This window comes from Microcaecilia unicolor, chromosome 9 (genome assembly GCF_901765095.1).
Source record: "Microcaecilia unicolor chromosome 9, aMicUni1.1, whole genome shotgun sequence".
NCBI classification, from domain to species: Eukaryota; Metazoa; Chordata; class Amphibia; order Gymnophiona; family Siphonopidae; genus Microcaecilia; species Microcaecilia unicolor.
This window is the reverse complement of record NC_044039.1, coordinates 387,576-404,332: the sequence shown is the minus strand read 5'-3', so window position 1 is coordinate 404,332 and position 16,757 is coordinate 387,576. Positions and strand designations below refer to the sequence as shown.

General features: G+C 43.1%; 1 protein-coding gene across 3 annotated transcripts in view; it reads right to left on the bottom strand.

The window, feature by feature from the left end:
* Positions 1-16,757, bottom strand: part of RIC8B (RIC8 guanine nucleotide exchange factor B) — a 60,261-nt gene that overhangs the window by 4,935 nt on the left and 38,569 nt on the right. For 2 of the 3 annotated variants that reach the window (XM_030214227.1, XM_030214228.1), the window contains exons 8-10: positions 14,289-14,433; positions 12,194-12,353; positions 8,574-8,693 (exon numbers count right to left, since the gene is read on the bottom strand). In XM_030214227.1, coding sequence (XP_030070087.1) covers positions 8,574-8,693; positions 12,194-12,353; positions 14,289-14,433 — 425 coding nt within the window. The remainder of the gene's footprint in view (positions 1-8,573; positions 8,694-12,193; positions 12,354-14,288; positions 14,434-16,757) is intronic. The other variant, XM_030214229.1, reaches the window with a different exon arrangement.

Genomic DNA, 16,757 nt, shown 5'->3' with positions numbered 1-16,757 from the left:
ACAAATCTCCTTATTTTACCATAGAACCTCTTTTTAAAATGAAGTGGCAGAGCAGCAGAGTTCTTTTACGTGTCTTTGTTCCAATGATGGCAATTCGATCACATTAGAATCATTATTGCATAGAAGTTCCATCACCATTACTACTTGCGCCAGATGCTGTACACCCATAAGAACTAGACATAAAGTACTTTCACCTCTGGTTGGATCCTGGACCAACTGCTGAATGAAGCCATCATTTATGGCACTTACAATCTCTGGCTCCCTTTTATATCCATTTGAGACATTCACCCAATCAATAAAGGGGTAAATGAAATCTTAAAATAAGGTAAATCACACACACACACACACACAAAAATAAATAAATAAAAAAAAACACAAGAGAATATAGCAGACCAAAAACAAAAAAAATTCATACAATTTATCTGCTTCAAAAAATATTGTGTGGTTCGTAATCTAATCTAATCTCAAGATTTCTAGACCACCGACTCTCAATAAAGTCCAAAGCAGTTTACACTTGTAAAGGTACATATTTCAGTTTACAGAAATAGCTGCTACATAGTCTTAACAATTGAAATCGCACAAATATTTCTAGAATAAATAAGTTTTCAAGCTCTTTCTAAAAAGCATGAAAGAACAGATTTGTTTTAGAGCAGGTGCTCCAGAGCAATACTGATTGACATAGGACAGGGGTGTCGAAAGAGGAGGGGGCAGGGGAGGTAAGATTCCCTGGGCTCAGCCTCCAAGGGGGACCTGGCACCAGAAGGTTCTGCTCCCTCGGTCCGTGTCTCTCCTGCTCCTGTGTGTCGGGACCCGGGTGATTGCATTAATGCGAAAACCTGGGTCCTGGAACACAGGACCAGGAGAGTGACAGACTGAGGGAGGAGCAGACGCAGGAAGGTAAGGGGGCAGAAGCCCGGCCCTGGGCCCAGCTCTGTCTCTCAGTGGGCCTGATATAGGATGAAGCTTTCTAAAATCCTTTTATACCAAACGCCCTTAAATGAAGGGAAAAACAGTGTTCAACAACCAAATGCACAGTTTCCACAAACTTTTAAAGAAACAGTGATTATGTGAGATCAGGAACTTGGCAATGCAGAATCTTAAAAGCAATGCAGGAGGATTTAAATTTGAAACGCCCTCAAGTTGGAAGTCACTCAGTGGTCTTTAAAAAGCGGTGTAGGATGATCAAATTTATGCCACTTAAAAATTAAATGGGCTGTATTCTGTAATAATTGCAATTTTTACAGAAACCGTAAGATACAGAGAGTTACAATAGTCCAACGGAGGTCATATCAGACCCAGATGTGCTTCTGAAAAATAAGGCCGAACATGCCATAATTGTTTCACTCTAAAGAAACCTTCTTTACAAGAGAATTTAATTGAGATTCCATGGACAGAGAATGGTCAAGATTACACCCAAAACCTTAGCAGTTCGTTCTAAAGGTAATAAGGCCTAATGAAACAGTATTTGAAATTAAATCTGCATGTTTATTTAATCAAAGGATTTTCATTGTATTAATATTTAGGTTCAATAGTTGTGAGAGAGCCCAATCTTTGATTTTTCTTATACAATTTGTTATGATTGAAAAAGACTGAACCATATTATCTGTTAAAGGTACTAAAACAAGAAAGTCTGATTGTCCCATCTCCAGAGAAACTGACCTCAAGGAACTCTTACAAACATTAAACAAGATGGGCATAAACGTGAGCCCTGAGGCACTCCACAAACAGAAAAAAAGTGGCTCTCAGCTGTACCTTTTTAAGAAACCACAACCAATTGTACTGGCAAAGTGGAGAAAAAGACTTGCAGAGACAAAGTTCAAAGTGTGATTTGCCTGCAACAAACATAAGCTCAATTCAATCACTGGTCAGAAAAAAACAACACTTGAAACTTGTTTCAAAATCAGTAGAGGCTCCGTTGAATATTTGTTTGTTACATTTGTACCCCACATTTCCCCACCTATTTGCAGGCTTAATATTGCTTAGATGGCCAGCTCAGCGGGGTCTAACCAGGCCAGATAATCGACCCCATCCTAATTTTCAAACACATGAACTGGATTACTATGTGGTTAAATGTAAGCACATAACTTTACCTGTTTCAGAGCTTCATTATCAGCTTGCTGCTTACATGCATATTTTGAAAATTGAAATTAAAGTATAAATGCATATCATACCTCCTGAAATGTCTCTTAATACTTTCAAATGTATACATTATGAATTTACACATGCAGGATTAAGCTGCTAAAAATCTATGTAAGGGCATTTAACCAACCTAGAGGACCTTTATTGAGCGGGAAAGAGCGGGGTATAAATGCCACAAATAAATAAATAAATTTATAAATTTATTAAGCCACTCCAGTGATTCCCGGTGCAGCAAATGCAGCGAAGCCCACAGGAACTGAATGGGTTTCGTCACATTTGCTGCACATCAATTACTAGCACGGCTTTGTAAAAGGAGCCCTGAATTTTTAGATCTCAACTAAGATTTTGAAGATTTACCCCTTTACATTTAAAAAATAAAGATGAAAGCAACCCCCCCCCCCCCAAAAAAAAAAACTAAAAACAGATATGACTCCATTCACAGAAGAAACCTACAGAGTTAACTCAGACAGAAAGGCAAAAATCTTAATGAAATCTGTAAAAACATCAGATTTAGCTGTTAAATACAAAAAACATTGTCTTGTAATGTATTTTTCCTTTAAGACCTTATGGTTTCCATACTCTAATGTATCTTTGTAAGACAGCTGTACACTGAAACGGCAGAACTGATGCATGACCATTGTCCAAGGAAATGCATTCTAGCCACTGCTCCTTCATTTGCTCTCAGCTTCTTTCTTCCTTGGTGGCAGTTTTAATTACAGCACTGATGGGCATTTTAATCTCTTTAAAGCTTCCTACTGCCTCTTCACAGCTAATCCAATTATATCGAGCCTACAAACTGGAGCCCCATCTAAAGGTGCTTCATTATGGATTTAGCCTATAAAAAGTATTAGCATAGATTTATTTAATCCTTTCACATCCCTATTATTTACTTTTCAATAATCCAAACAAAATAAACATGTCATAAGGAGCAAAGTCTTTGATTTTAATGTAAAAAGGCAAAGTTAGAAAGATTGTAGGGCTCAGTGAACAGGGACAGTGATACAGACTGTCACCTGTAGGACTGGAGGGCTCAGGGGATGGACACATGGATACAGAGCCTGTGAGCCCTAGGAATGGAGGGCTCAGGGAATGGATACAGGGGTACAGAGCCTGTCACCTCTAGGAGGACTGGAGGACTCGGGACGGACACAGGGATACAGAGCCTGTCACCTCTAGGACTGGAGGTCTCAGGGAATGGATACAGGGGTACAGAGTCTGTCACCTTAGGACTGGTGAGCTCAGGGGATAGACAACTATTTAGGCTGGCCATCACTTCCACCTGTACTAAGTGCTGCCAGAAAATTATAGCACGTGACTAGAAAATGGAAATGAAGGAAAAAGAGGTGGAGGAGAGGAGACGAGAAGAATGGAGGGGACTTTAAACAGTGTTAGGAAGGAGCCAACTGTCATGGTACATGTGGGTAACCAGGTTATAGGAAGGTGTGATAGAGAGATTCGGGAAGCTAAGTTTAGGCTTTTAGGTAGAAATTAGAAATTTCGACCCTCCAGGGTAGGATTCTCAGAAATGATCCCTTTACCCCGAGCAGAGGCAGGCAGAGCTCTGGAGTGTTAATATCTGGATGAGGAAAGGGTGCTGGAAGGAAGGCTTCAGGATGCTCTTTTACTAAGGGGCAGGAGGGTAGATCCACCAATTCATCACTACCGCCGGGCTAGCGTGTGCGGCTGGCAGTAATTCTGAGTTTGGTGCACGCCAAATCCCGCAGTAGAAAATAATTATCTATTTTCTACTGTGGGGGGGGGGGGGGGGGGGGAGTGTTTCTGGTGGTTAATCAGCAGCTGGTGCTCACTGCATGGTTACCTTGCGATTAGTGCGTCAGCCCTTACCGCTAAGCTAATGAGTGGCGAAATAGGCGGACGCTAGTTTTAATTTCAGCGCACTGCCATTTCCCAGTCACGGTAAAAGATGGCCCAGTGCGCCCAAAACACACGCCCACACTAGGGCAGGCCACTTTTTACCGTGGCTTAGTAAAAGGACCCCTAGATTTGTTAGCAACTGGGCATAATTTTGGAGAAGTGAGAATCTATTCCAAAAGGATGACCTACACCTTAACCTCATTTTACTGGCACTGAACTTTAAAGGTGAGGTACAGCTGTTTTAAAATTAGATCTTGAGGAAGAGATGAGTTGAATAGCAGCACATGGTTTAGAGCATCTTCAAAAGATACAGCAAACGTTAAAGCTGAATGTAGGTATCGTTCAATATTTTTATATTTTAAGGATTTGTAACTCATCTCAGCTGATGTAGCAGACAGTAAATTTAACCAAAAAACAGAGATAAATAATTCTACTTATTCCCATCACCTGCTAGGCAGATTGTAAATAGAAACACTAGAAAAACATACCTTAAATGGTCTGTAAGTAAATGCCAGAAATCTAAAAAATAGCACTGGATAGTCGGACAATATGAATAGGGAGGGCGGAGAACCGATAGGCACTGCGATACTGTGGCACCAATTATTTATTTATTTATTCAATTATATAGCTGTCCTCCCAATAACGCCCAAAACAGATTACAAGTTTAGGTCCATAATAAAACAAGAGATAAAACATAAAAATCACAGCAGAAATAATTTAAAACTAAATAAAAAGTCCAACTTGTTAATATACAACTTATCAAAAAAATAGTAAACAAAGTTTTTACAGCTCTACAGAACCCTAGTAAATCATGAATTGATCTTATAGAGGGAGGAACTTTATTCCACAGCCAGGTTGTACAATAAGAATACACTCGAGAACAAGGACCTAGCAGAGGGCAAAAGAAAGCGCCTCGTCCATGAACGTAGATTGCCAACTTACATAAAACATATTTTGGTGCCACCCTGTGAAAAATCTTAAATGCTAACACCAGCATTTGAAAGATAAAAACATTTCTCAATTGGAAGCCAAAAGCAACAGAAAACAATCGGTGCAATGCGATTATGCAAACCCAAATTCATCAAATTATATTGAAAAGATAGGGTGGATCAAATCTGTAGAGAATGGGCACTATATGTTGAGAAAGCAAACCGGATAAAGCAAGTCCTTTCGAAAACCAGATTCAACGTGGAATATTTACAGAAAGAAATTCCACAATATAGTGGAACAATATTGCGGAAACAGGAAATGAGGGTGGGACCAGAGGCAGAGCTGAGACAGAAGGGAAGGCAGGCTGAAGCGCCGTGCCTGCTTACCTTTCATTGCTGCCGCCGGACCCCGAGGTAAGAACTTTTAAATTCTGGGCAGCACGCAGGAAGGCGAGGGGCAGGCGGAGGACTGGGAGAAGAGGGCGGGCAACGCAGGTCGGGCTGCCACTCAGAGGGGAGAGAGAGAAAGGGAGGGAGGCGCGGGGGTCTGGAACTCGGAGGGAGGTGGGGAGGGCGGGGGCATGGAACTCAGAGGAGAGGGGGGCCTCGAACTCTGAGGAGAGGGGGGCCTGGAACTCAGAGGAGAGGGAGGGGGGCCTGGAACTCGGATGAGAGAGGGGGAAGGGAGGGGCCAAGCTGGAACTCGGAGGATAACCTTGCCAGCGCCCGTTTCATTTGTGTCAGAAGCGGGCATGTTTTACACGTTTCAAATAATACACTTGTTCCAGAACACCCTAATTTAGGGAATTACGTAAAACAGAAAACACATGCATTAATAGACTGTACGTTTACACAATATTTTAACATCAATTGATTGTCTCCTTCACACACATCCAACTCAATGGCAAAACGTAAGACACATCCACCCGCTACACATAATAAAGCCTTTTAATCAAGCGTCTTTGTTAGATAGGAAGAGACATTCCTTCTCCTTTCCTCTAGTTTCCTCAGAGTCCTTTTGGATGCACCTAGATGAGCTTTAGTCTCAGTAACTCTTGCCTTTTTTCAAGGGCTTTTCTTTCTCATCTGCTCAGTGTGTTACAGGCAAAGCACAGACACACTGTTTGAAATGACTTATTTCATCGTCAACACAGTGCCTGGATAACACAGCAAGCATAAGACCTATTCACTTTCTCCTAATTGAGTGCTACAGAACAGTTCCGATCTTTTCATGGACCTTTCTTTCCTTCTGTGATTAGAAAGAAAGAGGAAAGCGTGGTACCGCCTGAACAATTCCTTCCTAATTAATTGGGTGTTTTAATGAGTTTCAGCAGGTTCTCTCTCACTTGCGTGCTTTATTGACTTCTGCAGAACAAAACCACAGGCCCTGGTAATTGGGCCCTGCTGCATCAGGCCTCAGGATTCCTGATCATGAGGCGAGGTTGGCTAGGAAAAGAGAGCCATGAGATTTTAAATTAATCATTTAATATTCAATTCTTCAAACACTCACCATAAAGGAAAGAAAAATGTTTGGCTGTAAGTAAAGCCTATTCATTAATGCAGATTCTCTCTAATATACAAAGATCGCACAGCGAACATCTTTTTTTAGCCGTGGAGGGACATTTTCGAAAGGACGTACAAGTCAGAATGGGGACATCCTGCTCATAATGTCCAAAAAAAACCTCTGTCCATCTCACAGTCATTTTCAAACAGGGGTTTCCTGTTCGAAAATACACGAAAATGTCCAACATGAACAGCCATTTTCCAAACTGAAACATCCAAATTATGAACATGAAAAATCCAGGAAGAAGGCTCTCTGTCGCTCAGCATTTTTACAGAGCAGAGGGGCAGCCTAGTGGTCAGTACAGTGCACTGTAAACCACGGCACCTAGGTTCATCATGCCCCTAAAACTCTTTTATTTTAAATGCCGAGTCCGCCAGGAACAGGGAAACACACTGTACAAGACCTCAATGACCCTCAGGCTTACAGGTGTGTTTAATATTTAGGTACAGTAAGTTTATGTCTGTTTCTGAAGGGCTCACAATTGAAAGGTAAAATAACAGAGTAGAAGTGGGATTTGAACCTGGGTCCCTGGCTCACAGTCCACTACACTGAGCACTAGGCGACTCCTCAGACCTGCTTAGTGCTGTGTTCAGAAGGCTCATAATTCCTGATGTTTGTCAGAGAGCCTAGTTTCCCTTTCCAGTGTCACTTTCAGGGGTTCGGGAGGGGACAGTAACCACTGGGAACCTTTTTGTACCCTGGACATGATTAAAACTGGTCTAAAGATGCCCTTCTTTTTAGAATTGGACGTTTCTTCACATTTAATTATTGCTACTGGATGTCCTAATTTTGGGTCCTCTCTAGTCCTGGCCAAAACACGCCACAACACACTCCCTTGCTGTTTAAATTCTGCCATTCCAAATTGGCAACTTGGATGTTTTTGGCAGATGGAATTTTTTTGGCATTTAAAAATGAGCGCCACAGTGTCTGAAGATAATATATTGGGATGGTCAGAAGACACAGTGATAATACTGCTCCTCCTCTGGGTACTTGTGACCTGGGTGGGGCACTCTTGGAAATAGGATAGTGAAATATGGTCACGCCTGGCTTTTTGTGATCACATTTTTATGTTATCAATACATATAACATTTTAAAGGTCTTGTTTTGTTTTCTTTGGAAAGAACACTCTCTGCCCGTTGCAAACTTTAAGCTGCTTCCTGTTGCCTGCTGGCACAATGTTTTTTCTGTTTTTCCGCTAGGAGTTGGCTTCTCCTAATTTTAAACTCTGTACAGAACTGAGGAAGTACTGAATAATTTGTAGCTGCAGTAACTCCTATGCAGTGGAGATTCTAATATTTGGCAGCTTAGATAACTTTATTTACTTTTTCTCTGACCCCAGCTCCATTACATGATATCTCCCAAATCAGTGGTGTAACCAGACCTATTATTTTGGGTGGACCCACAGTTAACTTGGGTGGGCCTTTCCAACTCCCCCTTAGCTCAACGTTTCCTCTGTCCTTCCCAACCCTCCCCCAAAGACCGGCATCTTCCTCATCTCTGAATCCCCCTGTCCCTCATTTGCTGGCTTAAGGAAACAGGAAGTGATGTCAGCAAGAGTGGAAGAGTGGCCTAGTGGTTAGGGTGGTGGACTTTGGTCCTCAGGAACTGAGTTCGATTCCCGGCACAGGCAGCTCTTTGTGACTCTGGGCAAGTCACTCAACCCTCCATTGCCTGCCGCATTGAGCCTGCCATGAGTGGGAAAGCGCGGGGTACAAATGTAACAAAAATAAAATAAATAAAATAGGATGCAGCAGAGGGAAGCCTGCGGGGGCCAGTGAAGGTAGCCAAGATGAATCGCTGTGGGAACTGGGAGGCCTCTAAAGTACATCAGGGAGGGATGAGGGCATTCAGAGAGGGGGCAGATGCTGGGCTGCCAGAGGAGAGGAAGAGAGACATATGAGGTGCCACCCAGGCTCAAATGAGGGAACTAATATCCTGCTGTCCTTGAAGAACACCTGTGAAAGGAGAACAGCTTTGCTTTATTTTGGTGCCATACAGAGAAGTTATAGAGCACAGGAACTTTCTTTACTGCAGAAGGAAGATATAACACAGAAGAGATTTGCTACCTGGAAAGTCTGTCAAACATATGGACGAGTTTCATAGCTTCATATTCCTTCTGCTCCTCTGTCATTTCATCCAAGGGATTGGGCATCGGCTCCTCTACATGTCCTGTGATGAGATTAATGCTGCAAAGAGAAACATAACCAGTTTTCTTTCTTTCTCTCTCTATCTTCATGTCATGATTTCAGCAAATGTCATATCCTTTAGTCTAATGTGAACAAAAGCAGTGGAAGCTTCTCTCTTTTTCCAATCCAGTTGTCATCTAGGAGTCAACCAGGGCTTCCTCCTTTGCTATCCACCTCTTACCAAGAAGACTTTGTGCATTTCCAATCTCCTTATTCCCTTATTCTGTTCTCACTTGAAATAACCAGGCCCAGGCTCTCTCCTTACTGCTTCTCTACAGCTTTCATTAAAAAATCATCACATCAAATCTTCAGCTTATTTCCATTTGTCTCTTATATTTGCCTACTAGAGAAGGAGAAAATATTGCAGCACCTCCCTCTGGCTGCAAGATGCAGCTCTCTAAAGATGAACTAGATTTCCCTGTGGGAGCAGCGTTTGTCCTTTAGCTGCCTGAAGAACTGGGATTGAAACCCAGCTGAGGACCCACAGTCTGGAATGGGAATAGAAACCAGGAATTTTTTTATTTCATTTCAGTGCTTTCATAAATTACCTTTTACATTAATCACAAAGAGGTTAACAACTTAGAGTTCAGCATTCAACTGCAGTGGTCAGTAGTTAAGAAAACTGTTATCACAGTTAAAATAAACCCAGATATACAGCGCCGGTACCTAGACACTGGGTCAGCACAGAATATCCAGTGTCGGTGCCAACCCAGAAGTGTTATCTGGTTAGTAGTGATATTCAGACCATTAAATAGACCACAAACTAGTCAGAATTAGGACAACTTTCTTGCTGTCCCAACTTTACTGGTTAGTTATCTGGTAAGTGGTTCAATATGACCGTTACCCAGAAAACCTCCAGCTTCACCCAAGCAGTGCCAAACCTCACCCACAGACTGACCTGGTCCTGTCCAGATAGTGCTGAGGCAGTCAGAGGGAACTTTTCACGGCACTATCCAGTTAGAACCACTGAATACCCCACTCGCCGACACTTATCCGGTTAGAGCCACTGAATTCTTCACTCGCCGGCACTTATCCAGTTAGAGCCACTGAATTCTCCACTCGCCGGCACTTATCTGGTTACAGCCACTGAATACCCCACTCGCCGGCACTTATCCGGTTAGAGCCACTGAATACCCCACTCGCCGGCACTTATCCGGTTAGAGCCACTGAATACCCCACTCGCCGGCACTTATCCGGTTAGAGCCACTGAAAACCCCACTCGCCGGCACTTATCCGGTTAGAGCCACTGAATACCCCACTCGCCGGCACTTATCCGGTTAGAGCCACTGAAAACCCCACTCGCCGGCACTTATCCGGTTAGAGCCACTGAATACCCCACTCGCCGGCACTTATCCGGTTAGAGCCACTGAAAACCCCACTCGCCGGCACTTATCCGGTTAGAGCCACTGAATACCCCACTCGCCGGCATTTATCCGGTTAGAGCCACTGAATACCCCACTCGCCGGCACTTATCCGGTTAGAGCCACTGAATACCCCACTCGCCGGCACTTATCCGGTTAGAGCCACTGAAAACCCCACTCGCCGGCACTTATCCGGTTAGAGCCACTGAATACCCCACTCGCTGGCATTTATCCAGTTAGAGCCATTGAATACCCCACTCGCCGGCACTTATCCGGTTAGAGCCACTAAATTCCCCTCTTGCCGGCACTAGCTGGTTAGAGCCACTGAATACACCACTTGCCGGCACTTATCCAGTTAGAGCCACTGAATACCCCACTCGCCGGCACTTATCTGGTTAGAGCCACTGAATACCCCACTCGCCGGCATTTATCCGGTTAGAGCCACTGAATATCCCACTCACTGGCACTTATCCGGTTAGAGCCACTAAATTCCCCTCTCGCCGGCACTAGCTGGTTAGAGCCACTGAATACACCACTTGCCGGCACTTATCCAGTTAGAGCCACTGAATTTCCCACTCACCGGCACTTATCCGGTTAGAGCAACTGAATTCTCCACTCACCGGCACTAGCTGGTTAAAGCCACTGAATACCCCACTCACCGGCACTATCTGGTTACAGCCACTGAATCCGGTTAGAGCCACCCACTGAATACCCCACTCGCCGGCACTTTTCCGGTTAGAGCCACTGAATACCCCACTCTCCGGCACTTATCCGGTTAGAGCCACTAAATTCCCCTCTCGCCGGCACTAGCTGGTTAGAGCCACTGAATACACCACTTGCCGGCACTTATCCAGTTAGAGCCACTGAATTCCCCTCTCGCCGGCACTTATCCGGTTAGAGCCACTGACTACCCCACTTGCTGGCACTATCCGGTTAGCAGCAACTGCTAACTGGTAAGTGCCTTTAAGTATTGACTTCTAAATAATAATACCAGAAATCAATATATAATACAATGAAAGTAAAAAGAAAAAAGAATTTATAAAAATCAAATCATAAAATGCCACATTAGTAGCCTCAACATAGCTATTAGAACTGAAGGCTTGGCAAAACAGCTGAATCTCAAAGAAATCATCTCTAGCCTGGTTCGCTTGTCATTGCAGTCCATGGGCTTGTTGCTGCGACTGAAAATGTCCTATTAAAAGTTTTTGTATCTTGCCTTGGTGATTGTAAGAACGACTAATAATGCTGAATGTGATGATGTAACATGGTATCAGGGTTCATAACAGACCAAGTAGTCTTGCAGATAATCCAGGCCACCATTTATTCTAGCATCAAAGACTAACACGAGTAAGTTATTTAACTGTGAGCCAATGTAGTTCCCCACAAGACTGGTAAAATGTAGTTTGGAGGAAATGTTGGCCAAGAGATTAGCTGCTGAACCTGCAATTTCTTAGCTTACAAATACTTAATATCGGCACTTAACCAGGTAACTGCCAACCCTGCCCCTGGAATGACCACAAGATGGCCGTTTTCAGCTCAGGTGCTAACCACAAGTATTCAGCGGCATTAACCATTTAACTGCTGCAGAATAAACCAAGCCCCCTCCGTATTTATATGTGGTGAGGATTTATCTGTACAAACAGCAGCTTTCTGAAATGTGGTTTTACAGGTGTATGTGATATAAATGTGTAAATACTTGCAAACAGAGGCACAATGCGGTCATCTTTCTTTGCTCTAAGTACTTTATGGTTGATTTTGCAATGCCCAGGAGGGGGCAGGAGAGGGGGAGATTCAGTACCATGGGTGCCCATTATATGTGTAAAAGTTTAGAATAATCCATTTACCCATGTCAGGACATATGTGCAGAAATACCAAAATTCTGCCTCAGTACTATTCTGCAAACCAACAAACACACTGCAAATTCGCGAGGGGACGTACACTATAATTTATATGGGCTTCTCCGGTACTAGCAGTTAACACCAGCTCATTATGGGGGTGTCAGCATTCCTTTACAAAAGAGCTCCTTCATTTTCAGCACCTGTTAAAAAACTGTCCTTTAAATGCATAAGTCCACTTGAATACTGAGCCAAATGTTAAGCTGTGAAAAGAGGATAAGTGAATACATTGGGATTACTGTACTTGGGCTTTGCGGATCTGTATTCCTCCGTGTCTGTGTCCTCATCGTCTGAGTACCAGTGGTCACCTCGTCCTCCTGCAAGTAGGCCCCTGGCTGCCAGCAGTCCTGCTGCGTTACCATAGCCCGTATACTTCAGTAGGCTGTCGACTGAATAAAACAGAGCTGTAATAGTTTAGTGAACAAAAAGCAGTTACAAAACAATACATATCCCTTAGGAGGTCATTTTCAAAACAGTTTGGGCAGGTAGAAAGATCATGGACACTTTTTCTAAAGGAGTTTGGATCAATCTCAAAATTACGCAGACCACAGGCACCCACAAAGATTTGCACTTGCTTATTCTCTGCACCCCTTTTCCAGGCTAAACAATGCACTTAGTTCTGAAAATGGCAAAATGTAGTCTAAAAACTCACCCTGGAATGGTCTCTGTGCAACGTACTGGGTTCCCCCACTGTCCCACATGCTGTATAACCTTTTTATGAGTTCTCTGGGTACCATCTCTTTTTCTGACATTTGTCTCTTTTCATATGCCGATGACATTTTAATGCTAGCACCAACTTGTCCTTTACTGGAGGACATTTCTGCTCGTGTCTCTGAATGTATTAGTCAACATTGGGAAGCAAATAATAAGCTTAAATTGAACTCTATAAAAATTAAGGTACTTTGGTTTAGCCCTTCTCTATTATCCATTCCAAATTATATACCTCTGGTTGGAGGCACTAGCTTGAAGGTAGAAACAGAATCAAGGGTTTTAGGGGTAATACTTGATTCTTCTCTTACGTATGAACCTCAGATTAAAAACTTACGCAGACGTACTTTTTATCGTTTAAAACACTTACTTAGGTCCTACTTCTCTAAATCTCACTTCACTTTGCTGGTCCAGATGTTGGTTTTACCACATCTGGACTACTGACTCTCTGTATATTGAGCTAAATGCTAAAGTTTTATATAAACTGCAATTAATCCAGAATACGACTGTCCGATTTTCCATCTGAAGAAATTCGACAGCGTCTCGTCATATTTTGAAAAACCTCACTGGCTTCCTATTAGAATGCGGATTGCTTATAAGTCAGTTTGCATAATATTCCACGTCTTGAATGGTAATTAATACCTCTGTTATGCTTATTCAAAATTTTTCCAATTTCTTCTTTTCCTGATCCAGATTATGTGGTATGCTCCAGTTAAAACTTCCTACAGTTAAAGGTTTTCGATTTAAATGACATTTTGATGCTCTGTTCTCTTATGGAGCAATTTTAGCTTGCAATGCTCTTCCAAGACAAATTTGATGAGGAACAGAATTATATGTATTTACAAAGAAAACACTTTTTAGTTTGGAAATTTTTAACTATAATTTTTATTATGTTTTTTTATATTGTAATTCCTCATTAGTTATGAGTTTCTTAAATTGTAAAACACATTGAACCTCCAGGTGGGATCTCTGCGGTCTACAAATCGCAGATTAGATTAGATTAGGAGATAGAGAGTGTGAGGAGACTACAGAGCAGAGGGGAACAGATACCAGGGAAGCTTGAAGGGTAAGAAACAGAAGAACATGTGTCTTTAAACTCTGCAGACTGAAAGTTTTAAACTATAACTGAAATGACAGAGACAGGGCTGGTGCAGAGGCATGGGGACCCCCCTCAATTAAATTTCAGATTCCTAGTCTTGCTTTTAAATATTAAGCTTTGTTGTATCGCAAACACGCAAATAACGGCAATTTCCAAAAGTCATTTATCCAGGTAAATGGACTATTTGAAAACTGCCCACCCTTCCTGCAGGCACAAATTGATGGTACTTTGAGTTTGTCTGGTGTTATTTTCCTTTAACTGCTGCTCTTTGCTTCTCCTTCAGGAGCTGCTACCCTAGGTGACAGCCTGGTTTTGCCTAATGGTTGGACTGGCCCTATATAGAGATGGAGTAGCCAGAGAATACAAAATCCTGAAGGCCAAACCATCAGTTCCTAGAAACAATTTCTCCTGGCTCTGAATAGCTCCAATCGGGTTGAACTGTAACCCTAAAGGCTTTGAAAATCTGTACTTAGATATTGTTATGGGAATAAGAAAATAAAAATACTAAGTGCAAAAAGAGAAGATATTTTACCTCTTTCCTTACAAAGTACAAAGAGGAACTCAGCTGCAATCTGTTTAACTCCGAGATCCACATTGGTCATCAAACGCACCAGCTTATTCCGAATTGTGGTGCCCACCTCCGGCCGATTACTGACATCTCTGAGGGGAGGTAACACCTAGTAACATATACACATGGCAGACAACTTAATTAATTTATTAACTGCTTTCCCAGCTGATCTACAATTAAAGGCTCATTTTCTAATCCAATTCCATCGGTAAAACAATGTTTCTACAAGGAAACAGACTATTTGAAAATTGCCAAACCAGAGTGTCAGGAAAACTATGTTCCACTTCCATAGCACACGTCCTTTTACCCACCCGTTCTCGGATGCAGAGTTAGGATGGGACCTGCAGTAACATGAATAGTTTTGTACATAGAAATATGTGCAGGTGCTGTGGATAGTTTTAAAAATGAAAGTATGAACGTACTTTCACTTTGAAAACTGGAGCAAAGAGAGTGGAAAGAAAACACATGCAGGCTTAGGATGAGGACCGTATCTGAATTCAAGAAAGCATGGGAGAGGAAGGAACTGTACAGTATCCCATGATACGAGGGTTTGGGCGGTGCCATTTTCCAAGATGGGGTCTTGGAGGCATGAGTGAATGGGATTCGCTCCTGCCATGTACACAGTGATGGGGCACTGGGACGGGTGGGGGTGCCACTATACAACAGGGCTATTTTTTTTTAGGTTGGGCTGGGGCAGGAGAATCCACAGCTGGAATCACACCCTGTATGGCTCAACCCCTAGTGCCTCTGCCCTGCCCACTGTGCCACAGCCACCACAGGGGAGACAATAGAGAGGTTGAGGCAGCCATTTTGGAGTCAGCACTGCGACGAGCAGGTGAGTGGGCATCGCTCCTGTCCTTGGGACCCTACAGATAGTATATGTACAGGCTACAATTTTTTCAGTAGGCCCAGGGGATTCTGGTTGGGGTTTCCCTGCTTTTCAGTGGCTGGAGGGGTCAGGAAGGAGGGGATTTGGGTGGAAGTGGTTCCCCTGCTGTTCGAAGGGGGGGTATGACTGAGAGATTCTCTGTTGAGTGTGGTTAGGTCTTTCCTTTTTAACAATGGAGTTCTTTTCCTGCTTAATTTTTTATTTATTTTTTTTAGATTATAGTTTTGTTAATTGCTCTGATCTGGAAAGGTGAGCAGTATATCAAGTTTTTAATAAAGATAAAGATAACATGTCCCTGCTGTTCAGGGGAGTCAGGAGGGAGGGGGCACTGCTGCTCAGGGTGGGGTCGGGAGGGGGTTCAGAATGGATCAGGTTGACTTGAAAGGGAGGGGGACATCTACTACTACTACTTAGCATTTCTATCTGATCAGTGGCCTGAAATTATGTGGGTTCTGGCCAATATTCAGTTCGAGCACCCGCGTAGCTAAATGCCTTTTGTGCTGCCCTGTTTGGTTGCACCGGCACTGAATATTGCATCAGCATAACTGCTGGTTCCGCCCTGACTCCGCCCTCAGAATGCACTCTCCTGCCCACTTTCAAAATGGCCGGTTAGTACAGATATACAGCAACACTGCCTGGTTACATTGCTTTGAGCCCAGTATTCCTAGTGGTAAAAGGATGAAGTGGTGAATACAATCTAAAATAGCAATGGTATCATTTCATCAAATTTAGAAGAAAGCAGAGGAGTAACCTGCACAGAGCAGCAGTTAGAAATCTTAATGGCAGTGCTGCTAGTCTGAAATGTTGGGTAACAAGGTGCAGGTGCTGGGCTCCCTATGGAAATGTATATTCACATGTACCTGAAGCAAGGCTCCATGTGGGGGTTTTCCCTTTGAAAATACAGATCTTGGGTACATTTGTCTCTGATTTGATCTGACCTGTCTCTGCACCACACACACTTTTTTCAACATAGACATAGGGACTGGACTTTGGCCTCCTAATAAGGGTACTTTAGGTTTGAGTTCCCTGTCCCCTATTAAAACTTTAATCTTCAGGCCAGCAGAGGGCTTTCACCATGAACAAACAACCCAAGGAGTATTGAAGATTTCCTTCCCCCTTCCAGGGCCAACCTGGATCTATGCTATATTGCTGGAGCCACTCACTCTTCATTTCATGAACCAAACATTTGCTGCAGCACCTTGATCAATGATCTGGCAAATTCTAACACTCTCCTTCATTACAGGAAGACTGAACTGGAAGAGACACATAAGGATGTACACCCATGGTGAAACATACCAGACCAGAATCCAAAGCCCTACCCCTTAGGCCCCGATATTCTGACCGTGGGAGATAGGCTATCTCCTGCGGTCAGCACTGAACCCAGATATTCAATGCTGGGCTGTTTCTGGTGACTGGCACTGAATATCCGGTTTAAATTTGGCCAGTTCCAACTTAACCGGCCAAATCGATTTTCAACAGCAGCCAGTCAAGTTGGAGCCAGCCAAAGTTATTCCACCTACTGCGGCAGCCAAATATGGCCACCA